Source organism: Didymosphaeria variabile (genome assembly GCF_027946475.1).
Source record: "Didymosphaeria variabile strain IMI 356815 chromosome Unknown scaffold_8, whole genome shotgun sequence".
Taxonomy (NCBI): domain Eukaryota; kingdom Fungi; phylum Ascomycota; class Dothideomycetes; order Pleosporales; family Didymosphaeriaceae; genus Didymosphaeria; species Didymosphaeria variabile.
Genome location: NW_026611627.1, coordinates 2,058,456 through 2,083,872, shown reverse-complemented (window position 1 = coordinate 2,083,872; position 25,417 = coordinate 2,058,456). Strand labels below are relative to the sequence as shown.

The window sequence follows — 25,417 nt, the reverse complement described above, 5'->3', positions numbered from 1 at the left end:
CGATACATTCGCTGTTTAGCATCGGCGGTTACCTTGGCCCCGAACCTGGTACCTTAGGTAGATGATACGTCAGATGACCGCCTCGTTGACGCGATCGATCCTACAGCCTTCGCTAGAACCGCGCGGGAGGCGAACTGTTCAATGCAAATCGCGGTTACCCACAGTAGATAGTGCTTCCCGCGATGGGTAGTGCATGACAATGTCGAAAATGCTTCGTGTACTAAGTCGTCGCGACCTTGCCAGTGATACCGAGGTAGCGGTTTCGATTGCAATCGCTTCCATGTCTACAAGTCAAATGCGTTCCTCTAAGACACGAGAGTCACCGTTGAATTGAGCCTTCCGACTGTCCCGTCAAACCTACTATGCAGACTCTCGTTACACCGTTGATTTATCGCGGCGAGCTCGTGCAATCCGAATTGCAGTTGTGTTACTTCGAAGTACACTATACACAACCCTCGTCACAAAAGGTCCTCTGCCCTCCATCAATCCTCCTCGAGCGTGGTCGTCGCCATCAAACGCTCCAGCATCCCCATGATGATCTTACATGCCCATTTTACCGTGTCTTTCTCCTTGTTATTCGCCGTGATTTCCGTCTTACTGACAACTTTCTTCAGGAAATATTGTAAGCCAGTAACCATCTCTGGAACCGCATCCACGTTGACGAAGATATTCAGCAGTGCCTTCTCGTTGCGCTTGCCCTTGTGACCCTTCTGTGATTCCAGTATGATCGTCACAAGAAGTACTTCAATCAGTGTCTTCGTTTTCGGTTTCAAGTACGGGAAATTGAGCGTTTTCAGACCAACGATGGCTAGATCGCCATTGGCGATGAGCGTGCCGTAGAGCTTGCCGAGCGTGACGATGCGGCGTAGAGACATGTCGCTTTCCAAGTCCTCTTCGTCATCCGATGCATCGTCGTCAGGTTTCTTTTCCCCTAGCTTTCTGAAAATATCCCACAACGCAAAGTGGAAAGACTTCCGCGACTTGTGATCAGTGCAAAACTTCCGTGCCAGGGCGGTGTAGTAGGGGTTGTATACATCTTCACAGCCTGCGCAATGCAAGATAACCCGAGGTATCTCCATTTCTTCTGCTTTCTTTAGCCTGAGCTTTAACAGGCGAATATGCGCGTCCTTGTAGTCGCTAGACGACATGACCGTTACGAAGATGGCTCGACGGACATTCGTATTCATACGTTGTTCTTTGGCAAGTTGCAAGAGATCAACTTCGCCATCGTCCCCGTTAACCTCACCATCGACTTGCTCATTCTCATCTTCATCTTTCTGACTTTTTGGTTCCTGGGGTTTCTCAGCCATGTTGCTCCGCCAGCTTGCTCCTACGAGCCACCACTTGCCCTTCTTGTCGGTGTCCCTAATGTCAGCCAGACCTATTCGCAAAGGCTCACTGCCTTTCAAGTTCCTCGTATTGAGGGTTCCCAGCTGCTTCTTCATACTGATGGTATGTTCGCGCACTATGGCCGAAGCCGCGACACCTGTCTTCATACGATTATTCTTGAGATCGTTGATGGTCTCGATCATAAATTTCGTTCGTACGGGTAAATTCTTCTCGCCCACCCTGGCCACGGACTTCTGGAGCAGTATGACAATATCTTTGAGCGAAGAAGGGTCGTCTTGCCGGAGCTGTGAGCCTGACACCCGCACTATCCGAAGCAGCAGTTCCGTGTTAATACTCGAGAGCTCGTCAAGGAAAAGCTTGATGTAGTCGAAGATTACCTTGCATCCAACCACTTGAAAGCAATACAACTCAGCTAAGACGGAAATAAGATTGGTAGTTTGCTTTCCCGTGCCCTCCTTGTTGGGTTGATACTGTCGGTCAAAGTCAAGTATTATACGCTCCAACATCTGGGCACCAAAATCTGGACCGATGACCTTATATAGGGCCGCTATAAAGCCAGCATGCAGGATCAGGAATGTGTCGATCAACGTTGTCGGGTCTGCAAGGATGCCAATAAGACTATCTACAAGGGTAGAGGTAACATAGCCACGGGGGTTGTTCTGGTAAAGTTTCTCGATGTCTTTCAGGATCGACATCATGTTGGCGTCAGAGAGCCTGTTGAGGAGACCTTGAGTTTGCCTACGTAGTCGAGCAAGGGCTTCGGCATCTGAAGAAGGCGGTGCTCGTAGCGCTGGGGGTATGTATCTAGCGGGGGTGGCACCCGCGGGTACTGGCGCGATGTAGGGGTTTTCTCGTACGCGAGGTGCCTCGTCCACGTCTTCTTTGGAGTCGAAGCCTTCGAAATCTGATCCGCTACCATCCACGTCGTTTTCTTCTGAATCTTCTGAATCTTCTAATCCATCATTGTCCCCCTCAATATCTAATTCCTCATTGGAGTCTGGAGCATCTGAGTCCAAGCCAGCAATATCCGAGACTTCGTCTGGTGTTGTTCGCGCTGGTTCGCCAAGTGCTTTATGCCGCTTGCTTGCCAACCACTCGTCATCCTGATCTCGTTTTCGTTTCGACGGGTTGGCTCTCAGGCCATCTTCGTCGCTACCAAAGTCTCCCAAATCATCAAAGATGTCGTCCAGACCGTCACCCGTTCCCTCTGATTTCTTCTTCCGCTTCATTCCCAGCTTCTTCTCTAAAGCTGCGATTTTCGCGTCGTCTTGTGCGAGTTTGTCCTTCACAGCCCGAGATACCTTAACAGAGGGTGGCGGAGATGACGCTTCGGTAACGCGGACAGGAGATACTTGCGTCTTCTTCAGAATACCCTTAGCTAGTACTTGGGGAGTTCGTGCCGGAGGTGGTGCTGGCTCGTCCTCCTCGCTCCAATCCATATTGTCCTCCTCATCTTTAGGCTTGGTCTCACGGTGCCCTTTGTTCGACTGCGCATTGTGTATCCTAGGATGACTCGGCTTCTGTTGCTTCTGTGACCTTTTCGCCTCCCGCTCTGCTTTCCTACGATCCGTTCGATTCAGCGAGCCGCCGCGCACATGACCGCCGCGCCTTCGATTGGCAGGATCTATACAAAATCAGCACGCACGTCTAACAATAACATAGTCTTACGGTCTATTACCTCCGCCAAACTGGTCGCGAAGCTCCTTGGGCAGCTGTGGGCCGTTGAACTGCCGCTGGCGCATTGTCTTGAATGAACGTTGGAGGACCCAATGGAAAAAAGTTACAAGCTGCGGACTTTAACGACCCCCGCCTCCGCCACAATGCCGCACACACCAAGCCCCACACGATCCTCCAATTCACCATCGCCAGACTCATCCAGGCACCTGGACATTCTGCGCACGTGAGCACTTTGGCGATCTCGGACGCGCGCTGTCCCAGACATCACTCAATCGCCTAGCACACATATTGCGCAGACGTTTTTACACTCCACCATGGGCAGGGAGCATTTGAGCAACGATGAAGTATGCATACTGCTGCACTCTGCCGTAACGCGTCGGCACTGACAGTGCATATAGTTCTTTGCTCAGCTGAACAATCTCTTTGAGTACAACCGCAAAAAAGGGCCATGGTACCGTCTATCTCTCGCAAAAGCGCTTGGCCTTCGACACCGAAAGCCAGCCCCAGACACCCACCAAGGTCGCCGACGACCCACTCTGGGATACACATCCCGAGAACCCTCTCCCGATACTCATCAGGGCGCATAACAACAAGTCTTCTAAGCGAAGTGGAACGGACAGGGACATCATACCCAGAACCAGCCTATCAACGGTAGTGCAGCCAGATCAGCTAGACGCCTTTTTTGTGCAATACGCAGAGGTCTGTAAGGCTGGCATGAGCGGATTGAAGAAGAGAGATAGGCGTGGAAAGAAGGACAGAAAGAAGAAGAAGAAGGGTGCGGTGGAAACGAAGGGATGAAGCAGTGCCGGAATGATATGTACTACCTCCGAGAGCGAAGAAGACGAAGGTTTAGAGGGGGAAAGAGGCATGCTTTCTTGCCGAGCATGCTCGCCACAGCCTAGAGCTATAGGCCCCGAACATCAAGGTTGAGGAGGCGCAACAGCCAAGGCTAATGCAGCAAGGTAACAGCAGCAAGTAAACCAGCATGATACTACACTACGTGAAAGTACTAGCGAAACAAACCTTAAGATCAATTACAACCAAAGATGGAATTCCCATGTCTTTTCAGCCCTGCTTCTTCCTCATTCCCCCCAACGTATAAAGGCAGAGGTTGGCCCATCCAGGTTGCTCTCTGCGTATGATCCCGTAGCTCATCATCAGTATTGGGGTGTATCAGCGCCGAGAGCGGTCCTCTATTGATTACGAGCCAAGGGATGAAGGCACCGAATTGCTCTGCTATTAATCAGTGTATACTATGCAATGCACATGGAGTTCAGCGTACCAGGCGTGAATAGGTTCACCTCGAACATCGCTAGGGGATGCGGACCGATCGGCTTATCCCAAACTCTATAGATGCGTAGTTCAGGAACTGCATGGGTATCAGAACCTGTACTATTGGATCTATGAGTTTGTAAATGCTCACATTCTCTTCGTATGCGCTCCCACAGCTCGTTGGCAAAGTTGGTCTCGCCAGCGTTTGTCTGGAGAAAATATATATGGATACTATATAGTCTTAGCAAGCCTAGCGATGAGAAAAGCTGGATCTAAACATACTCGAAGCCCCCGCGTATGCTGTTCATGATGGGTGACGTGAACTTGGTGTAGGCTTCGCTTTTCTTCTCCGCAGGCGGGTTGATGAAGGATTTACCATCTTCTGCTCTCTCACTGTCACATGATTAGAGCTTCTACACTTGTATTCACAATGCCATATCTGTATTCTTCCCCGATGTTGCTCACTTTGGCAGCGGCTCGAGGCCTTGATAGCCTTCTAGAGGCGAAATATAGGTGTAGTTCCAGGGTTCCGACATGTTGCTTGCGTTTTAGATATTTACTGAATAGATGCTCAAGGGTTAAAATACCATTTTTCGTGTAGAAGTCCAAACGTGAAATGATGCAAAACACGAAGCATGTGGCTGTCGTTTGTAAGCGCGGAATTGACCCTAGCAATGATGCCATTGGTAACCTCCGAAAGGCGTTCACTTGCTTCGTGGTTGCTTTGCAAAGATCTCCTCACACGTGCTTAGCAGATCTCAACAAATGCGATTCTGACTCGTATACCTTGAAGTACTCGACCCTGTGTCTTCGAAGACGTCGTGCGCCACAGATGTGCGCCACAGTTACGATCATTGGCCTACACGATGGCTATGCAAATCACACGCGACCAGAGACTTCTGAAGCATTTAAAGAACAATGGGGAGATTTGAATTTTCATACATATAGTCTAATATAGGAGTCATACATAGTGACCGCCGGAGCTCATCGTAAACACAAATGACACACGAGGGACCGGCTGAGTCACTCGAATAGCCACACGAGGGGCACTGCACCCCGCGCTATTAACATATTTCTTGCAGAACCGTGAACAGCAACAACACACTCCAGCTACATCTCAAATCCCCGCGCAGCGTTCGCCTACGCCAATTGCAGTCGCCATGGCGGAATCCACATACTACATCGACGAAGACGTCGGCCAGGACATCGACACCCAGACCGGCGACGAGAGCCTGCCCTTCAAGTCGCTGGGCTTCGCAGTCCTCACCCACGGCGAGTCGCACACGTTTCTCACGCGAAAGAGTGTGACCGGCGAGGTTACGGAAGGCTCAGACTCCTCGGCACGTTTGGACTGGAAACCTGCCGCCAAAGCTGCTCTGAAGAAGGCCGTCAACTACGCGAAAGCACAGAAGAAGAAGGCAGAGAAGGCACAGGAGCTGGAGGCACAGCAGGCAAAGGTCCTCGCAGATCGCACCAAGGTCCTGGACGAGGCGAAGAAAATCACGTTGCAGGAGGACAAGAGCCTGCCTGCACCCGTGAAGATCAAGCTTGATGAGATAGATCCGCAGAAAGTTCAGCTAGGCGATGGCAAAGACAAGATGGGAACGAGGGTGCGCGTATTCGGCAGGGTACATCGCGAGCGAAGACAGAAAGAGAACATGTTTATCACGTTGAGGGATGGCTATGGCTTCATGCAGGTCATTCTCCAGGGCCAACTTGCGAAGACATACGACGCCCTCACACTGACCCGCGAGACGAGCATGGAGATCCTCGGCGAATTGAGGGAGGTTCCAGAAGGAGCACACGCACCCAACGGCCGGGAATTGCATGCGGATTACTACGTGATCCATCCCGGCTGGCAGGCAGCTGGCGGCGACGATGCCATCACCAACCGTGTCTCCAAGGACACCGAGCATGCGACACTGCTGGACCTCAGACACCTTACTCTTCGTGGCGAGACAGCATCAAAGGTCTTGATTGTGCGAGATGCTGTTGAGTGGGCTTTCCACGTTGCTTACAAGGAGCTTCGATTGTATGTTTTGGTCTCATTAAGATACCCCTGTTCATGCTAATATAATGTAGCCGCAAGGTCAGCCCTCCAGCACTCGTGCAGACCATGGTCGAGGGCGGTGCCACTCTTTTCGGCCTCCCGTACTATAACGAAGAAGCCTTCCTGACGCAATCCTCACAACTCTACCTCGAGACCTGCTTGCCGTCAATGGGCGATGTTTACTGTATCGAGAAGTCTTTCCGTGCCGAGAAATCCTTGACCCGACGGCATTTGGCAGAGTATACTCACGTTGAGGCCGAGCTGGACTTTGTCCATTTCGACGACTTGCTCGAACATCTGGAGAGTATTATGTGTCGTGTCTTAGAGGTCGCCTTGGAGGACCCAACCATCGAGCAGTACGTGAAGGACCTCAACCCCGAGTTCCGGATGCCTGAGCGACCGTTCATGCGCATGAAGTACTCCGAAGCTATCAACTGGCTAGTTGAGCACAACATTGAGAACGAGGACGGCGAGCCTCACAAATTCGGTGATGACATTGCCGAAGCTGCCGAGCGGAAGATGACGGACATCATCAACCGACCCATCTTCCTTACGCACTTCCCAACCGAAATTAAGGCCTTTTACATGCTCAAGGACAAGGAAGACCCGCGGGTGACTGAGAGTGTGGATTGCTTGATGCCCGGTGTTGGCGAGATCGTCGGCGGCAGCATGAGGATTGACCAGCACGAGGAGCTGATGGCTGCCTTCAAGAGGGAAGGCATTGACCCCACCAGTTACTACTGGTATACAGATCAGCGGAAGTAAGTCTGAGATTAATATTGTCTCGATGTGCACATTCGCTAACATGTCTATAGGTACGGTAGCTCTCCTCATGGCGGCTACGGTCTCGGTCTCGAGCGCTTTCTTGCATGGCTCTGCAAGCAGCACACTGTCCGCGATACTTGCCTATACCCGCGCTACTTCGGTCGCTGCAAGCCGTAGTCAATTTTCTCTGTCCTTCTCCCTTTTTGTCCCTTTGCGATCTTGTCCAGCATCGAGTGAGATCCTTCCAGACCATAGAAACAGCAGCATTCTCCACGTAGGATAGCGCTCGTCAAATCTCCTAGCTTATTTCAAGAGGTGTCACACAAGTCTCCCCCGTGGCCAATCCATCAGAATCATATCCAATCAGCCCCATGAAACATTGTGTCTCCAGTCCTCCTATAGCACCATGACTCAGATGGCACCCTTTGCACTACCTCCATCGCCGTATCATGTTCTCTGTCTCGTCGTACGTACTTTATTTCTGCAGCATCAGCACGCATCAGCACCAGGCAACCGGTGCGGGTTGACCGCATTCGTCATGGCGCTGCTTGCTTGTTTGGTACAAGGTGCGTGGTTCGTGTCAAGCTACTCCCCACTTCCTTTCACGCCAGCCCAGGGACGTGGATATGGATCCGGTTAAAGCTGTGCCTTCCCTGGATGCTGCCGCTCATTGTCGTTGCTGCTTTTCATCATGAAAGGTAAGTTGCCAGTGGCGAGTATTGAAATAAGTGGTGTCTTGACCGGACGTATGCCGAGGCTGAGCACTTGGGGAGTGCAACGATGCTTAAAATGGTTCTGCGATATAGCGAAGACCAGAGATGGAAAATATGTGGGCGCGTCAAATGCCCAGAAACCATGCTAGCGCTACCGTCTCGAGCTATGTTAGAGCCTTGCTCAAATTGTGTGTCCTGGGATGAGACGCAGTACAGAGTTTCGGGGTCCTGTGTGAAGGATGCTCCATGGTAAGGTGCATGTTCAAAGCATTCGGAGAAGACGACTCGCACTCTTACATCGTCACTCTAGCTCATCGTCACACTTAGTCGACTACCGACCATAGCGAACTTTCAATCCCACTCTGATTCATAGCCTACATCTCCACAAAACTGACTGATATGCAAATCAAACCCCTTGCCCCCAATCTTTGCAGTCTGTCCTTCCACCAGGCACAACCCGTGAACCATAACCCAACAAAAACACAAATAACCAATTCGACCAACTATGATATAGAGTGCCCTCGACCAGCAATGTAGGGGTCTCGTAGTGGTCATGTAATAACGCCAGGCTGAAAGCTCCACACCGGAAGCCACGAATAAGCATGTTCCCATAATGCCGGCTAGGCTACTAACTCCACGCTATGCAGTGATGTGCAGAGGCCGCACGACAGGAGCTCTCTGGTTCGACAAAAAAAGAGAACCGCCATAGCAGGTCTAAACTGAGAATGAATCCGGGGTCTCCGAGGATAAGGAAACAAATGTTACAAGCGCAAACGCACTGGATCGAACTTTCGATGAAGTTCAAGTTCAAGAGGGATATAGGAACGGAAAGCGCCGAGCGCGCAGACGCCGAGATTGGATCGAACATCGGGCGTAAAGAAGAGCAAAGCTTTTATAAACCCATATCCAGGAAAGAGGTGGTTGGGCGAGGCGCGTTAGTGGCGAGGATTTCGGTTAGAGCGCAGGAGGAAATCGTTTGGGAGCGGACGATATAGGGGTCGAAGGGTCGTGCGGCATACGGGTCCGTGATCGAGAGACACGAGACCAGCTTGGGCAAGCGATGAGAGCAGTAGATCTGTCGCGCACGATGGCGACATGAGGGGCTGAAGAGGTCGGCAATGGTACAGAGGGCGAACGCATTCGTTATTTGACTGGATCCTATCACGCTGTGGCACCATCAAGACGAGCCTTGATTAGCTTTTGCAACTTCAGGAGCATTTCGCGTTCCTCGTTGGAAACCGGGGGCGGTGCAGCAGTGTCGATGGCCGTGACGACGTCTTTCGGAGCTTCGGCCTGTTTCACGGGTATTAGCGCCGATCAAACATCCCGGGTAAGAAAGGGATGAAGCTTACCGTGAGACTCAGAATAAGCGCATCGACGCTGCTCTCATTGAGACCAATGTCCGTTTCTTTGTTGGCCAGTTTCGCCAGGTTGAGAGCAGCCTGTTGTTGCTGGATCGGACGAGCGGCAAAATTCTGCCTTGATGCCTTGCTCTGCGCACGGCTCTGCGCAAGCTTTGCCGCCTTGTTGATACGGCCGCTGCGAGATAAGTCAGTACTGCAGAGACAACTAGTGCTAGATGAGGGTACGTACGTCTTGACCTTGTCGATAAAATCGAGAATGAGGCCCTTCTCCGGCACACGGTAGACGCTCGAGCTACTGTCCTTCTCTTCACCACCAAACACGTAATTACCCTCGCCATCAGTGTCGTCGTCGGGATCGTTCAAGACATCGATCAGTCCATTGTTGCGAATGCCACGTGAGAAAGTAGGTTGGATGACCTGAGGATGCCTAGGCTTGCGCACCTTCCGGCCAAGCCTAGGAGTTGGCGCGTCGACCATGACATCGTCTTGTGCGCCGTTGATATCATTCTGTGTAACATTTCCGCTGCGGAAATCGTGCTCAATGTGACGCGGACATCGCCACGCGTCACGATGCGAGGACTCAAGGTTGATGTGGGGTGGATTTGCCATGGGAGGATCCAGACAGTCCAGGTGCCAGTAAGCCGCGCAGTAGTCGCACTTCAGCATCTGGCGTTTCCCGCCAGAAGTCAGTCCGCATGATGCACACAAAATTGGTTTATCGCCATCAAGAACCTTTGTGTAATCAGGTTTCTGGTAGCCATAGCCACTGTTTTTGGAGCTGCGGCACTGTTAGTGATTACGCCAGCAAGCAAACATGCGTCACACTTACAGAGGGAACTTCTTGACGTCTTCGTGGTATGAGCCATCAGGACGCGCAGCAACATTCTCAAAGTGATTTTGTATATCGGCTGGCAGCGTGAACGCGCGCGTGTTAATGTGTTCAAGCGTCTGGAAAAGCGGTCGTAACGGCGTGTCTATGGGAAGATCCTCGGCAGGTTTCGCGCATACATGGCAGAAGAAAGATCCCCTAGGGGCATCGAGACGCGGCGGATCGCAGCATAAGAAATGGAACACGCGTGGACAAGTGTCGCAGCAGACGAACTCGCCAGAGCCTCTGCAGGCTGAACAAAGGTCATCGCTCTCCGATGGTGGCGAGTCCTGGCATGGTGTTAGAGGAGGGGATAAAGTTGAACTCGGAGGCGAGTATGGATATGTGAGAGGCGTGACGCCTGCCGTGAAGATCATGGGTGATGTGGTGGGTTGTTGTTGTTGACGAGTTGTGTGGTGGAGGGAAGATGGTGTGGTTGGGTGGAGCGGGAATTTGAGTTGCACTTACTGGGTCATTGTCATCAGGCCCCGACTGTCTCGAACCGCCACCGCCAGTATGTGGGATTCCGGCAATAGGCCCATCGCGATTCTTGACCGGCCTAAGCACGAAAATACGTTAGTTTGCTTTATTGATCCAGAAATGTGTGGAGGTGATGCAAACACGAGAAACCACGTTGAGCTTGCTCAGTCGATGGTCGCATCCCTGCATGAAACGGGTACTGGCGTCGTCCAGCACCCCAACACAACATGACAAGGATGACCGAAAACACGAACATGGGGGATACTTACGATTTCTTCGTTCTCGCTGCCTGGCTTCCCTGCCCAGCCTGGCCGTTGTTCAACTTCAAGCGCTTGCTCGGCATGTGACTGACGGCTGCAGGCGTAGAGGGTCGGCTGGTCGCTGCCGAGTCGGGGTGCGGTGACGAGAAGATAGAATTCTCCCGTCCGCGTTTCATGCCGCCGGTCTGGATGGACATGCCGTTGCGCGCAGTTGGACGGCCTGTTCTTCGTGGCCTATTGATGTCGCCTGGCGGGCCCATGGCAGCAATGGACTCTGTCATGGATGCTGTCTCGTCGTCGTCGAAGCGCATGTCGGACACTTGTGCATAGCCAGACAGCTGCTCACCAAAGCGCTTTTGCTGGTCGTAAGCTAGCTCATGTCGCCTCCTCTCGATCTCCGCCTCTTCGACCAGCTGCTCTGCGGTTCGCGGCGCGTTCTGTTTGAACTTTCGGTGCGGTTTGGGGGGCGGCTTTTCGGAGCTGGCCCGAGAAGCCTGTTGTTTTTTGCCGCCGCGTCCCGAGAGGTTCTTCAATTTCTTGTTGAATGCTGCGGCACCATTGCCATTTACCTGAGCGGTAGCTTGTGGAGGTCCTGTGTGGAGAATTTCCTCGTCAACTTCCGATAGCCCCGAGTCACTGCCGGTAGGCGACTTGGGAACGGGAGTAGGAGCAGCAGTAGAGGCGGCATCTGCCTCGTTACTAGGAGCAAGAGTGCCGTTCGCAGTGCGTTTACGAGGCGACGTGGATCCCATCCGAGGAGTGGGCGGGGTTGATGCTTGAGCTGCCGGGAAGGCCGGGGCAGTGCTAAAAGGGTGGGGGGTTGGTCCATCAACTTCAATACCATCAGAACTATCTGCAGGAGATCGAGTAGCATCAAGTGAAGGGGATTTTGTGAAGGATGCAACAATAGCGGGCTGGACCTCGAAATTGGTGGGGTGGGGTGCGCCTTCACCTCCAGCAGCTGGTGAGGACAAATCGAACTCATCGCGCGCTGTGAACTCGGACGAAGCGTGCGTTTTCTTAGCTTTTGCCGCCTCTTCTGCCTTTTGAATTTTCCACTCGCGCTTAATGGTCTTTTTGGTTGCCTTGATGAAGCCGCGGAAATTTGACCAGTCCTCGGCCGACTCTTTCTGATGGATAATTCCGTTCAAAGCATGCGCCAGCGTCACATCAGACTTGCCGCTGTTGAACATTCTCCTCAAAGCGATGCCGACATTAGGTCGATTATCCCTAATAGAACGAGCATGGGCATCGTTGACCGCGATCTCGATGGTCTGCATCAGTGCTGCATCCAAGGTGTGAGCCGGAGTGTTGCCATGTGTGTCCGCAAGCGCAGGAGTCGCGGATGTGTTCTTGCTCATGCCGTTCTTGGCCGGTGATTTTGCGTTGCTGGCCGGCTTGTTTTGCGCAGTGCTTTTACCCCTGACAGGTGTTTTGGTGCCATGTGAAGTCTTCAGCTTCTTCTTCGGGCCCGGCTTGGGCATGTAGTCGTCGTCCTCATCCTCGTCCTGCTCTAGGAAGGGCATTGGTACGTCGTCGTCCTCTTCCAGGCGCTCGGAGTCGTCGCGTTCGACTTCAGGAGCGGGCGTCAATTCCGGGGTAGATCCCTCCTCTTCACCAAAAGCCGCGCCTTTCCTGCCCAGGAGGGGGCCCTTCGCAAGCGATTCACCCAAGCTGCGGGCCTTCTGCTTGACGCGGGTGGTAGGAGGGACGCCGAGAGCTGCCATGGTTTCGAGGACGCCGTGTCGCGCGAAGCCGTGCTCTTCGAAGGAGGGAGCAGGGTTTTGAGGCGCGGGCTCAACCCAGGTGTCAAGTGAACTTTGCATCTTTGATTTCCGTGGTTCCGCCTGGTAGGGCGAAGAATTGCCGTGGAGGGTAGGAGTGCTGGTTCGCGATTTTGACTTGCGGACAGCCGGCATGGCGACGTGGACCACTGCAAGCTTGTTAGACGCGCTGCGCGAGGGGGGAGCTTAATTAATACTTACCACGCGTGCTATCTGAAAAATTTGGCCGCAGACAGCGCGTAGAAGGTTACGTGCGTCGCGCCGCGCGTAGGAGGTTGGGTTACTGGTAGAAAGACGGACGGAACTTGGAGTTCGCTCGCCAAAACGGACCGCGCACTCCCTGTCCTGATTACTTCACCAACACGACACCAGAAAAATGTCGCTAGCGCTCAGAGAAAAGAAAGGAAATAGCTGGATTTGACTGGTAGAGGTGGAAAACTCGATTTGAGTAAGTTTTGATGATGAGGGGTGTGGGGTGTAGGAGACAGGGCGAGGTTGTCTAGGGAGGCGGCGGCAGTTATATACTACTCCGCCTGCAGCTCTTCACTTTCACCAGCAACACAAGATACGAGGCCGGTTCGCCGCGCAGCTTCTAGAAAGACAAGCAGTGGTCATTTGCGTCAGATTCCCTTCTGACGTTTGCAACTTAAGAGTCAGCAGCCTCACGCTCAGGGGTTCCCATACTGTAGTCACTGTACGCGTAGTGTGCGAAGATTATCCTGACATGTCCGCCAAAGAGCATGTCCTCTGCACTGCTTCAGGATTAATAGTACCTATACCTACGTAGCAAAGCGCAGTGCAGCACCCAGGTGCCAACTTTAGTTCAGTCAACCTCAAGAGACGAGCAACGCACGATGGAGATACAGCCGTGGCGTCTCCAACGCCTCTCTTGGTCCATTATCGAGCCGAAGCAGGCTGAGAATGCATCTTCTCTAGGTAATTTTGGGCGTGGATCGCACAGTGGACATGACCCGTCGCCGTCGCGCGGTGAGACCGATCGTCGCTTCCGTTACTGTGCCGCCCCTTCACTGACTGAACACGTACACAAAGAGAAATGAAAGTTATCGCCTAAAGCCTGTGCTGTCTCGTGTATACGCAGCTATTGGGAGGCAGATGTTGGCTAAAGACAAGTACGATCGTCCTACGAATGTCCAGAGACTTGGCTCGCCATGGAGGGGCTCCCCACCACTGTACAATCCATCGTACACTGTCAAAGGGAGATATGATGCCAGAGTACTTTTCATATTTTAAGCTTTTCAGCTACCTACTCGTCATGCCTACTGAGTGCAGAGAATGGACAAGCACAATAGCAACCCGAAGGCCAACCGCGAACTGAAGCCTAAGCTCCACCCTTGATGCAACGAAGATAGAAACCCTACGCTACGAGTGTATGCCAAGGGATGCCAGTAGTAGGATTCCCTCAGCTGGTGATATGGCTTGCGTTGAATCGGGAGGCTGGCGGGTCCGACTGATCATGGGCCTGGATCATCCCCTATGTCGCGGAAAAGCACGTTTACTCTTCGTCGCTCTCCTCCTCCTCAGCACCATCAGCAGCGGCGGCCTTCTTGGCGGGCTTCTTCTTCTTCTTTCGGTTCTTGTTGGATCTAAAGTTGAGTGATGGTTAGCCTTGTATACAATGGCGCTGGATATCCCAAGCTGTGTAGCGTGAACGAGACACGGGTGACAAAAAGCATCGAATACGCGCCACGCTCATGCTCTAGCCTCATTGTTCCAGGATGTGCAATGTAAAGGCAGATTATGAATCTCGTGAAGAACTGGTGCGCTCGTGGAACTTCAGTTGACCCTTCCGTTGCACGCCTCGAGAAATTCGGCGAAGCCATAGTAGCAGGGATCGTCATCCTCTTCCTCGCCCGCTCGAGAAGAGCTTCTTTCCCAACTCATAGCTTGAGGGTAAGGTATTACTTACGAAGTCTTGCCGATGGGCTGCTCGAGGATCTTGAGGATTTCCTCGTCGGTGATCTTCTTGTCGGTCTTGTACTTAGACACGTCAACTGCGGGCGGCTGGGCAAGACGTGTGATGCCGTTCTTGGTGACAGCTATTGACTCAGTCAGTTTCGGAGCACACCCGAGTGGTAGGGCGCAAAGTACCGATAGTGGAGAACAGTCTAGCAACGGGCTCGTTGTTCTTGTCGGCAACAACCTCGTACTGGCGAAGTACACCACCACGCACGCACTCGATGACTCCGACCTTGGCAGCCTTCTCATCTTCAAGCTGCCTCAAGCTGAAAGGGAACGTGCCGAACTTCTTCGTGACCTCGGACAACAGCGCTCTAGAGGTCGGACGCTTCAGGGCATATCGCTGATCGGTACGGCGGTGAAGAGTTGTACGCTTGTTATCAACGGTCTTGACCTTGCCAGAGCCCAAGCTGACACCCATTTCTACACCCCATACCTCACCCACTTCCGGAAGACCTTCCCCTTTGACGCCTTCGCCAGGTGCCAAGATGATCTTTTTCTTAGCTTCGATCTCGTTGTGCTCGAACAGCCAGATAGTGGTGCTTTCGACGAGGTTGGTATCGTAAGCAGAGGTGACCTTCTCGAGCAGTTGGGTGATCTGGGACTGAGTGTAGGGCTTCCGTGCAGCCGCCTTTTTCTGCTCTTCCTCAGTACCAGTAGTGGGGGCAACGCTGGGAGGGACCATAAGCCTCAAGAGCAGTTCGTTCGCGTAGTGGGTGGCCAGGAAGAGGTCTGCTTCACGGCCGCTGACCTCGTCAGAACCACCGACCAGGACAGAGTCACAAACAATGGCGGGGAAGCCATCGATCTGAGCACCGAGCTGGATCTTGACGACCTCACCCTCCTTCAGGGTAGTTGCGGCTTCTTCGACGTCAGACTTCAGAGGCGTGTACGGGGTGATGTAGGAGCTCGGGGAGATGGTGGTGCAGTGCCCAATGCCCTTAGAGATCTTCTTGCCCTTGTACACCTTAGCCGTCTCTTCCTCTAGCAGCTTGTCGCCGCGATCGCATAGCTCGATGATGTTGGCGTCCGCTTTGATCCATCCTGCAGCTGGTCAGCTCACCGCATGTGATGCGCCTGTGCGCTACTCCGACGCACCTGAGACTTCTTTGAGGACCTTCTCGGCGATTGTAGCGGCCGTCTTGTACTTGGTCAAGGTATCGGGGTTCGCGAGTGTGTAATCTAGCAGGCGCACACAGTTAGCACACGGCTCATCGATCAATGGAGTAGCCGCGCGAGACGTCGTAACGAAATGACAACCATTGCGCGACTTGGTTCGAAAGAATTGGGCGTCTTACCGACGGTAGCGGTGTCCTCGGCCATCTTGATGGTGTAATGAGCGCGGTGGACCAAGGTGCGGAGTTGGGTTTGAGGTGTCGTTTCCCTCGCACTGCTTGTTTTGTCGTTGCCCCTCTGCGGGGCTCGAGTCGCTTAACGCTCCACTAGCAGCAACTACGTAGTCACGTAGTGAATCTACGCCATGACCGTTTTCATCCATTGTGTACATTCGAAATGTGGAAGTGTTTAGCTCGTCAGTCGAGCTTCTATCAATCCCGCATACAAGAACATGTTACGAAGTTTAGATGCTAGGGAGCGTGCAATAGCAAACTTTCTAGGACTTGCAATCACCGGCCAATCCTCCCACGGCAGCACTGAGATCATGTCTGCACCTTCAACACAACATCTCCGACTACAGCCCTGTGATCACTGGCGTATATCAAATCGTCAAACTTGTTTGGCAGTACAGCAAACCCCTTCGCCTCCCATGTTCCCGCTCTGCGATTCACAAACACATGATCAAGCTCCGTCTTCGCGTCACTCTCTTGAAAACCGGTGAATGTCTTTACATTTCCGTACCTCCATGGCGCCATCTCTTTAACCACTTGCAATGCCGAATTCTTCCCATTCAGTATCTGGTATGCCGACCCAGATGGTTCAGAGTTGAGGTCGCCGCCGAGGAACACAGGCAGAGGCGTGGAAGCAGTAGAGTTGTGAATGGTCTCGTTAGCAACCTTGAGAATGAGCTTTGCAGACTCGGTGCGGGAGGTTGCGCCCTGGTCATCAAGATGGGTGCACATTCCAACAACCTTCTGCTTAGAGGGTTGGTGAACGAACGTGCCGACCGTAACAATACGGACGGAGGCGGCGTCCCAGCCCTTGCTTCCTGGCTTGTCGGGTGTTTCGCTCAGCCAGACAGTCTTCCATGTGTCGACCTCCCATACTGCCTTCCGGAAGATGATCGGACTGTACTCTCCAGCTTTCTTTCCATCGTCGCGACCCACTCCGATGTAATCCCAGTCCGAGCCCAGCCCACCCATAACATCTGTCAATTGAGCATTCAGCACCTCCTGCAAGCACACAAATGCCTCGGCGTTGTACAGCGTGTCGTACTTCAGCTCATTGATTAATAGCGCTTTGCGGTCCGTCCATGGCTTCTCTCCTGTTTGTAGGTAAGTCAAAGATCGTAGCAATGAAGCTTTTGCCAGGCATGACACAAAGGTGAGAGCGAAGAATGGTACTTGCTCTCAATGAAAGCGCTTTCCCTCTACGACCTGATTCTCATTTGTGGAAGAAACCTACCGGTGAACGGACTCGTTGTAGCGTATCGGATGTTGTGCGAGATGATGCGGATTGGGATGTCCGCCTGTACCCTCATGATGAATGCTCCTGTAAGGAGCAGGCCATTGAAGAAGAACGGAAGCATCTTAAAAGGTGTTTCCTGTTGTCTGAATCGAAGCTCAAGAGATCAGACGTAGTCATCAAGGCACACCGAGGTGGAACGGATACCGAACCTCGCGTCGGTCAAAGCACCAGCCTTAATATAAACATAATCATGAATTGAGAGTCGACCCGCGCCCCCATGCAATGCAGGGAACCGCAGCACCGAGGGCGCTATGCTAATTGCCGATTAACTTCCCACCATACGATGGGAATACTACGCCCACATGTGATCCAAGAAGTATTGGAGATCTAGCCACTTTCCAATTCCGTCCGCACCTTGGTCGCGGATCTTGCTTGGCAAATGAAAACGTCAACCCACGCCCACGTTCGTCCTTGATCCTCTCCAGCAAATACCCTGCAGTTCAGTGCAAAACGACGATTGACCGAGATAAAACCGCTTTAAGAATGGTAAGTGATTTCTTGTTTGTACAAATAGCGCGGATGGATCTTCTTCATTTACATAAGAACGCCTGCAGGTAGATGATCCAAGCCAAAGTCGATCCAAAGTAGCCATAACGCTTCGACGAAGACCTTCCAGCTCATGGTCCATTGCGCTTCTCAACGTTCTGCTTGTGCAGCTTGTTGTTAAAATGTGTCTGAAAGTTGCCGACCGTCTGCCCCGGACCAGAATTGTACAATTTGCCGGGACAATCCAGGCAACGGATTTTAGGAACGAATTGTGCTTTATGGCCCGGAGGCAGCGATCCTGATGCCGCGAATGAGTCAGGCTTGACACTTTGCAGAGTGTTCTGGTCAATGATACTATATCGCATGGTCGCTTCGAAACGATCGCCAGGGTTCTTTTGCTTCAGCTCCTTGAGTGCTTCCTGTAGCCATGGAGGTGGGGGAGCCTGGGTTGATGAGTTTCTAGAATCTGTGTTCATATGGTTCGTAACTTACAGGTTGCGCCCCTTGTAGCATCGGCCACGGCGCGTCCGCTCGACCATCAGGATGATAATTCCATTTTTGGTTCGATTGCGAGGTCGGAGTTGGGGTAGAGGGCGGCTGAGGCGAAGTCGCAACCGACGAAGCTGCAGGGGCAGGAGTAGTACGGGGTGGCGCAGCGGGTGAAGGAGGTGGTGGCATCGAATTCGCACCGGGTGTGCTACGGGCAGGCGTGGGTGTATGTGCCATCAGTGGTGTTGACGTAGGCTTCTGGAGGTAAGCTTTCGGGTTCCGCAGATATTCCCGGAATTTGGCTGGTGATATCTTGAGCTTGACAATCAGCCTGTTAGGTTCTGATGCCACACTCTCATCGCGCGCATCGTATCGTAGTTGTCTCGCTGTTCTAGACTCATGCTGACTTTGTTGTAGAGCAGAAATCTCAGGCGTCATTGACCGTCCCATGGCCGAGCGCATCGCCGCTTGCGCTGCAGTGGCCGCTCCGCGCATGCCTCGTGTTCGTGCCGTCCCACCAGTCAACATGGAAGGTGCAGGAGATTCTGGGGCAGAGTCGTCGCTCTCTGACTCGTCCGAATCATCGTCCATGCCGCGGCGACGTTCCCTAGCCTTCCGCACAGCCTTGAAGAGTTGGCTCTCTTCGATGGTCTCGGCAGCACCAGGCAGAACAGACGAGACGATTAGAGTGCGGACAGTACGTTGCCTGTCCTTGAGGTCTGGCAACGCTGGTCCTCCGCGCCGGTTCACCGAACGTTTCTGCCGCCGCTGCTCGCGCATGATAGAAAGTTCGGCCCTCTCCAGCTCAGCCTCGCTCAATTCGTAAAGATATGGGGAGAAGTCCTTTGCGGACTGCATCGGTCGGAAGACGGATGGGATGGGGGAAGGTAGGAAGTTGTCTCGGATGTCCGTATCTTCAACGGGCCGCCCGTCAAATGGATGGCCAGTGATGTACAGGCTCTTCGTGAACATCTGACATTGCTCTCGTATCGAATGTGCGATAGCTGTTGTGAATTCTCCAGACAACGAAAGGTCAGCCGCAGTCTGTCTCGCAAATTCCTCTGGTGAATTGTGCGGGTTGTTGATCTCCCATTCGAATTGATCCACAAGTGTGTGCTGTCCAATCGCGATGTTCAGCTTGATCAATATCCGCATTTCGTCGTTTTTGTACGCAGCGTACGGTAGAGTCAGATCAAGCGCGTCATCGTCGAAAAAGGCATGCGGGTAAAAGTCCTGGATCTGCTCTTGGATCTCGCGGTTGACCTGCTGCTTCACGGGCTCCCGTATCTCGAGAGGAACTCGAAAATCCTCGACTAGATGCTCAGCGAATAGCTGTGAAGTAGTGTACCGGTCATGCAAGTTCCATGTGAAAGTATCTCGCAGCTTTATCTTGTCCAGCTCAATGTCCAACCGTACAGGAATTAGCTCTTCTACGACATCTGATTGGAGCTCGACCTTCCCCTTCATCAGCGGCAGTCGTCTTGCTCTACGGTTTGCCGGTGGTTTGCAATGCGCGGGGTACTTGAGGGCGAACCCTTGGACTGGAGGGAGTTCAGTGATGCCATTGCCGTAACCTCTGTATCCAGGGCCGAAAACAAGCGCCGGATTGTGCGCGCGTACTTCCTGGTAATACTTGATCTCGTCCATGAGTTCGTCGGTAGCAACCTTGCCGAGGGCCCGTTTCTCCAACACGTATGACGCGCCCCTCAGGTCGCGCTGGATCATTTGATCCAGCAGAGCCTTTTGCTTTTGCTCGTTCATGGGGGCCTCGCGCGTGGGAGTTTGTGATGGTTTGCGCGAGCCGGAGCGCGACCGTTTGCGACTCGGCGACGCGCCATTGACCCGTTCGCCCTGCGCCGGTGTGCCCATCTCAGTCCGCCCCTCTTGCTTCTCCGTAGTAGTCGCGTCCATCTGCACGCCCGAGGCTGCGAGGACTGCTTTGGCCTTCAATTTTCCTTCGCGAATTGCACCGTTCTCATCGGACGCGGGACCATGGGCGGCAGTCGGCACGTCGGGCTGCTGGACGGCGTTCACGCCATTCTGTGCGGGAGACGCGTCGGGAGGGGACTCGGTCGAAGTGGAGGGCATATCGAGCCTTCAGGTCAGCGAGCGATGAGGGAGGAACCCGCGACTCGTGGCGGCTGTGAGGCACGGTGGGTTAGCGTACAGGAGCGCAGGGCCATGATGGCGCCGACAGGGGCTGCGCAGAGAGACCAGCGCGACAGCAGCGACAACGTCGCGCATCACCAGGGCAGCGCGAGCGCAAGTCAAGGAAACAGAGGGTGCACATACCGATGGGTCATGCAAATTGCGCGTCCTGGGGCTGGGCCTCTGTTTGGCTGAGGGTGGGTAGGTAGATGGTGCCGATCGGAGCCTGAGGTCACGAGTTCGGGGCAAGCAGACGCGCGCGAGAGCGGCTCAGCAGGCGGAATATTGGCTTCTCCGGAAAAGCTTCCTTGGGCTACAAGTGCCGGGCGCCGTTCGGGCGCGGGCGGCTTATTTGCTCGGAATGCGGTCTGTAGAGTGGAGGAAGCCAGCAGGCAGAATGCGCCGCTACGGCGCTACCCTCGTTTTCAGCGCCCAGACCGAATTTGCCCCATACAGCCCTGGAGCGCTTCCTGACAGCTGCGGGTCTGAGGTCGTTCCCAGTCTTCTTTTCTCCGGATCGCCAGATCTGTACGCTTCTGCCAAGGATCCAGGTACGCTTTTGTTTATCGGAGAGTTTGTCGAGCTGCGAGCAACCGCCCGCGCAGCGCCACTCACGTGACATGCGTGCCTCCAAGGCTCCACGGGTGGCCTGGCCGAGCTTACCTGTGAAGTCTAAACCCAACTACATGCGACACGCTCCATTACTAGGAGAGTAGAACGGTCCAAGATGTCTTAGCAACCCGCTAAGTAGCTATACTCTACCAGGGTTACGCTCACCCCCTATGTTTGTTGTTACCTAAGTAAGGAAGAAATGTTATTGATGTCACCTATAGCTAAGGTTTTAGGAAATGGTTGTGATAGAGAACATCATGAGGATTACCACTCGTTGTAGGGGCAATGGCGCTGGACATTCGTGTATAGTGACCTCGAATAGAGAGCGCGAGTTACAATGTGACCGCTTGATGCTATTGAATTCACCTGTCTGAACTGTTATAGTGATAAGGAGCTTGCCACGTATAGTGGAAGACATGACACCTTCACATGTGGAATATTCATCAAAGCAGTCTGTTACTACTAAGAATATTCAGGGTCTTTCATATGTATTGCTCCTCAATCAATGAAGATATAACCCAGTATCGTCAGATCTTTCCTCATGCATTCTGCAAATTGCAATTGAAAAAGTGCTTGTGAACATTGACTGCCATTGCTTACGCCTCTCTTTGCTCATGTCATCATGGTTTATTCCCCAAGTAAGCTTTTCAATCTTGGGCCTTTCGCCACCGTCGCTAGTAACGATAGTCAATGAAACTTGCTCTTCACCTGTCCGGCTCCTGCCTGTATGAAGGACCGTGTTTCTTGACTGTCAGGCTCATCAGAAACGCACATCTATATGTCTTCCATTTGTCGTGGTATGAAGCCTCTTATCTTGCTGTCGTCTGCACCTTGGACGGCGAGGCCTATACCACCAATGTTGGGTTGGTGATCAGCTTCACTTGGGTTGGTGATCAGCTTCACTTGGGAAGCTGTTCCCATTGTCGGCCAGTTTTTATACTCGGAAAGGTTGGTCTGGAAAGTATTTGTATGAATGTGACGGAACGGTTGGATATAATTGGTTCGAATAAGATGAAGTATTGAGTATGTAATGTCTGGCTTGTAAGGATTCCGGAAATTGAAGAGGAAGCGCTGAAATACTGCAGGTCTGCTTGGCAATTTGGAGCGGCACATCATCTTAGGAATTCGACGTTCTCTTGTCCATGCGGTACTGGCTAGGCTTGTGGCACAGTCACAGGATGAGCAGGGCAGTCAAGGTCCAGAACAACTAAACATGTGCTACTTAGCGTGCTACAATGGTTTCTTGTGACAAAATTTCGCAAGCTCAGCGAGCTCATAGCAGCGTTTCGACCAGCAGTCTTCCACCCAATTAGAGGCCAAATAGAGGCTGCAACTGCTCAGAATTAGGAAGCAGTCGGGTACTCGATCATATGCCCTGCTGTGGCAAAGAAACAAAAGCACTTCTTCGTAACAGTATGGGGGTCCGCTCTGGGGATAGAGGCTCACACATATTCCAAATTGTAACATTAGTCCAGCCAGGGAAATACAGAACAGAATTCCGCTTGCATCCGGATACACCCATAGGAAGCGTGATACTGTTATGGCCCGAAAGACGCCGTTGCCCGATATCGATCCCTTTCGTCAATCGATCAACCCAGTGCCATCAAAGAAAACGCTAGAGATACGAATTGATAACGAGAATGACATGACCGGTTTCTCATCCAGGTCCCTGCACGCCCAATCGCTCGCCGCATTGTGCCTTTATAAAGTGAGATCATCATTTTAGTGACCGGATATCGTTCTTGATCATGCCTAAAGCTCCTGATATTCTTGGTAATTGGTCAGCATCTGAGGAGAACAGGCTTAAAGGAGCGAGTCAAGCCTTGTGAAAACGCTCAAGCACGCCGCAACCACCTATAGTCACTGTTAGTAATGTCAACGTACGGTGAAGGGCCAAAGTTCACCTCTAGCTGCAACTCCCTATCCTTGGCGTTGTTGACCTCGTCATTGATGACTTGGCCCAAGTTTGCGCCGACGCCACCAGAGCCACCCGCCCGTCTTGCGAATGGCCATTGTGAGTACTCTGCAAGTAACTCGTCGACCTGAGCAAAAGCGCGCTCCCTTGCCTCATGCCCAAGCGTGGTCAGGGCGTTCTCCAGAACATTCGCAGCATAAGCAGCGCAGACCATGACAATCGTCCGCAGGTATCTGAACTCTAGCTCCTCAGGGAGGAACTGGCTCGCACCCAGAACAACGGTCCGACTGGTCAGGACGTTCCGGACCCGTCGCCTGATCTCTTCCTTTGCGCCTCCATCTGCAACCGGGTGTGTGGCCATGTCGAAGAGGAGGAAGTTCTTCTTCTCCGTGCGCAGGATGCCCTTATCGACAAGGCCCTTGCACAAGCGCTCGCGCACCTGTTTAAGCTGGTATCCGATCTTCATAAGGTTCCAAGTCTCTCCTACACCGCATGTCAGCGTCCGCGTGCCAACTTTGGGTCGCCGGCAACATAGTCACATACCGCTCATGAGATCAATCCACGAATTTACGCTCATCTTCTCGCTGGTATTCATCATCTTCAGTGCCTCGTCCAGCAGCACCTCGCCTGTGAGTTTGTCGTCGACGACCTCGATTACCCGGTCTGCGAGAGGAAACCTCCGTCGCGACGAGTCCTTTTGCATGCTGATGCGGCCACGGAAGGCCAGCTCTATGACTATGCATCCTCGCAATGCGTATGAAATGTTGTCGTTCCAGAATGATAGGTATCCCTGTTCCATGGTCAGCCCATGGTCCGCCGCAGCGTCTGCCTGCGCGCACCTGCTTGTCCTTGAGTCCCATAAGAATCACCTCCTCCATCAACGTCAGCTTGGGCTGCTTGCTTCGCTCTGCATTTTCGCTAATGTCCCGCGGGTCGTATGCGATCTTGTGGCCATTGGCTGAGTTCTCGTAGGAGGTCTCGGGCGTGCGGTCGTCGTTGCGCTTCGGCACGGGGCTGGAGACGCGGCTGGATTCGTCGTCGCCATTGCCGGTAGCCGCACCTCCTCCTCTCCGGCGGGTCAGGCCAGACGTCGTGGTAGCCATCAGGTGGTTTGCGTGAGACGGGCGGGGGTGGTCGGAGCCTTTGTTAGGGTGCGTTGGGGGTGAGGCTCCTCTGAGGCGCAGGGGTCGTCGCTAGGGCTGCATATGTATCGAGGAAAGCTTTGGCCGGACGCGACACGGCGGGTGCAGTGGGAGCGAGCGGACTTTGTTGTGAGCAGAGAGGGAAGATGCAAATGTGTTTAATCGGGGCTGTGTCACGGAGGAGCAGACGTGCCTAGGTGGGATTCGACACGACGGTCTTAGCGCGCCCAAATCTTTTGAACGCGCAAGCACGCGCACCGCCAGCTGCTGCGCTGCAAGGTGGAGAAGTGGGTAGCATCCATTTTCTATCACGAAATACAAAAGATGCCTTCCAGGCGACTGTTATACATGCGGAGGAATATATATAGCAACGCCAGGGCAGCCTCCGCCCACCCAATTCCTAGCCATGTCCTCGATATATTGCGACCCACTCGACCTCTTTGGTTTAGTGCGCTGCACTCAGTTAGCCACTGCAATCCAGTATCTGGTTCGAACCTGGTTGGGCCTTCTTACCATCGGGCTGGGCCAGGATGTAGTCGACTGCTTGCTTGACTGTGATATCATCAGCACTGGCTTGGCCACACGGGGCCAATTGACCTACCGCTGTGGATAGCATCCGCCTCCTTGTCCGGGATCTCAATGCTGAATTCCTGTGACGCCGTCAGATCCATTGATTCGCAAAATATGTTCCTGCTCCTCCACTAACCTCCTCAATCGCCATAACCACCTCTACGGTGTCGAGACTGTCCAACCCGAGGTCGTTGTGGAAGTGCGACTCGCCATTCAACTGGATTGTGTGAGTTACTGTGCGACTTGCTATAATGTTGTGCTGTATACCTTCGAGGTATCGGTGACCTATCGCGAATTAGCCAAAGCTCTCGCAAGCCATCAAAGCACCGTTACCTTGTCAAAGTTCTTCAACAGATCCATTATCCTGCCCTCGACCTCATCCTTCGATAGGCCGGTTGACGAGGCGTAGCATCGGACAGCCTGGAAGCGCGCGGAAGGAGCGGTCTGCTTTGCCAGGAACAGGGAGCTTCGCGCAACGGGACGAGCAATTGGCGCCTGCCACCGGGGGGCGGCACGGACGGCTTGCCTTGCGGACCTGACGAGAGCAGTGCGGAACATTGTGGAGGGTGTTGCAGGTGTTGGGGCGGAGGATGTCGAGACTGAGGTGGACAGAGTTGATGCTCGGTCCTTCGTTAGCTCAAAGTCCTTGTGAGCTTCGGTGACTAAGCGAGAGTGTCGACCTCACTCTCAGCAATGCCAATGCAATCGGGCGCAAGTAGAGCTAGAAGTTCAAAAACACTAACAGTCTTCTTTGATTACCGGATGCACCATCGAAATCGCTTCTTTCCACTGTCTCGGCTGAAAGTTTACCTCTCCGGACTGCTTGCCGCCTTCACGTCGTGAATCTCGCAA

The 25,417-nt window shown here is 53.1% G+C and overlaps 10 protein-coding genes across 10 annotated transcripts; 2 read left to right on the top strand and 8 right to left on the bottom strand.

The window, feature by feature from the left end:
- Window positions 1-482: 482 nt before the first annotated feature.
- On the bottom strand, window positions 483-3,092 carry N0V89_010928 (uncharacterized protein; the record flags this gene model as incomplete). The annotated part of the gene is made up of 2 exons (XM_056219667.1): window positions 483-2,974; window positions 3,029-3,092. The coding sequence occupies 2 exons, from the start codon at window positions 3,090-3,092 to the stop codon at window positions 483-485; spliced, it is 2,556 nt and encodes an 851-aa protein (XP_056066794.1).
- Window positions 3,093-3,366: 274 nt separating this feature from the next.
- Window positions 3,367-3,825, top strand: N0V89_010927 (uncharacterized protein; the record flags this gene model as incomplete). Its single annotated transcript, XM_056219666.1, has 2 exons — window positions 3,367-3,371; window positions 3,456-3,825. 2 exons carry the CDS (start codon window positions 3,367-3,369, stop codon window positions 3,823-3,825), a joined length of 375 nt encoding a protein of 124 aa, XP_056066793.1.
- A 746-nt stretch (window positions 3,826-4,571) lies between these two features.
- N0V89_010926 (uncharacterized protein) lies at window positions 4,572-4,835 on the bottom strand (the record flags this gene model as incomplete). The annotated part of the gene is made up of 2 exons (XM_056219665.1): window positions 4,572-4,692; window positions 4,765-4,835. The coding sequence occupies 2 exons, from the start codon at window positions 4,833-4,835 to the stop codon at window positions 4,572-4,574; spliced, it is 192 nt and encodes a 63-aa protein (XP_056066792.1).
- Window positions 4,836-5,459: 624 nt separating this feature from the next.
- N0V89_010925 (uncharacterized protein) lies at window positions 5,460-7,291 on the top strand (the record flags this gene model as incomplete). Its single annotated transcript, XM_056219664.1, has 3 exons — window positions 5,460-6,331; window positions 6,382-7,110; window positions 7,165-7,291. The coding sequence occupies 3 exons, from the start codon at window positions 5,460-5,462 to the stop codon at window positions 7,289-7,291; spliced, it is 1,728 nt and encodes a 575-aa protein (XP_056066791.1).
- Window positions 7,292-8,988: 1,697 nt separating this feature from the next.
- Window positions 8,989-12,718, bottom strand: N0V89_010924 (uncharacterized protein; the record flags this gene model as incomplete). Its single annotated transcript, XM_056219663.1, has 6 exons — window positions 8,989-9,120; window positions 9,180-9,366; window positions 9,421-9,969; window positions 10,021-10,178; window positions 10,528-10,618; window positions 10,809-12,718. The coding sequence occupies 6 exons, from the start codon at window positions 12,716-12,718 to the stop codon at window positions 8,989-8,991; spliced, it is 3,027 nt and encodes a 1,008-aa protein (XP_056066790.1).
- A 1,378-nt stretch (window positions 12,719-14,096) lies between these two features.
- On the bottom strand, window positions 14,097-15,883 carry N0V89_010923 (uncharacterized protein; the record flags this gene model as incomplete). The annotated part of the gene is made up of 5 exons (XM_056219662.1): window positions 14,097-14,187; window positions 14,511-14,640; window positions 14,693-15,604; window positions 15,659-15,742; window positions 15,859-15,883. 5 exons carry the CDS (start codon window positions 15,881-15,883, stop codon window positions 14,097-14,099), a joined length of 1,242 nt encoding a protein of 413 aa, XP_056066789.1.
- Window positions 15,884-16,218: 335 nt separating this feature from the next.
- N0V89_010922 (uncharacterized protein) lies at window positions 16,219-17,264 on the bottom strand (the record flags this gene model as incomplete). The annotated part of the gene is made up of 2 exons (XM_056219661.1): window positions 16,219-17,000; window positions 17,141-17,264. The coding sequence occupies 2 exons, from the start codon at window positions 17,262-17,264 to the stop codon at window positions 16,219-16,221; spliced, it is 906 nt and encodes a 301-aa protein (XP_056066788.1).
- A 556-nt stretch (window positions 17,265-17,820) lies between these two features.
- SNF5 (SWI/SNF chromatin-remodeling complex subunit) lies at window positions 17,821-20,266 on the bottom strand (the record flags this gene model as incomplete). Its single annotated transcript, XM_056219660.1, has 2 exons — window positions 17,821-18,132; window positions 18,182-20,266. The coding sequence occupies 2 exons, from the start codon at window positions 20,264-20,266 to the stop codon at window positions 17,821-17,823; spliced, it is 2,397 nt and encodes a 798-aa protein (XP_056066787.1).
- Window positions 20,267-22,741: 2,475 nt separating this feature from the next.
- On the bottom strand, window positions 22,742-23,956 carry VPS74 (Vacuolar protein sorting-associated protein 74; the record flags this gene model as incomplete). Its single annotated transcript, XM_056219659.1, has 4 exons — window positions 22,742-22,792; window positions 22,843-23,336; window positions 23,397-23,643; window positions 23,693-23,956. The coding sequence occupies 4 exons, from the start codon at window positions 23,954-23,956 to the stop codon at window positions 22,742-22,744; spliced, it is 1,056 nt and encodes a 351-aa protein (XP_056066786.1).
- Window positions 23,957-24,458: 502 nt separating this feature from the next.
- Window positions 24,459-25,123, bottom strand: ACP2 (mitochondrial acyl carrier protein; the record flags this gene model as incomplete). The annotated part of the gene is made up of 5 exons (XM_056219658.1): window positions 24,459-24,547; window positions 24,597-24,645; window positions 24,702-24,782; window positions 24,833-24,850; window positions 24,899-25,123. The coding sequence occupies 5 exons, from the start codon at window positions 25,121-25,123 to the stop codon at window positions 24,459-24,461; spliced, it is 462 nt and encodes a 153-aa protein (XP_056066785.1).
- Between the last annotated feature and the right edge of the window lie 294 nt (window positions 25,124-25,417).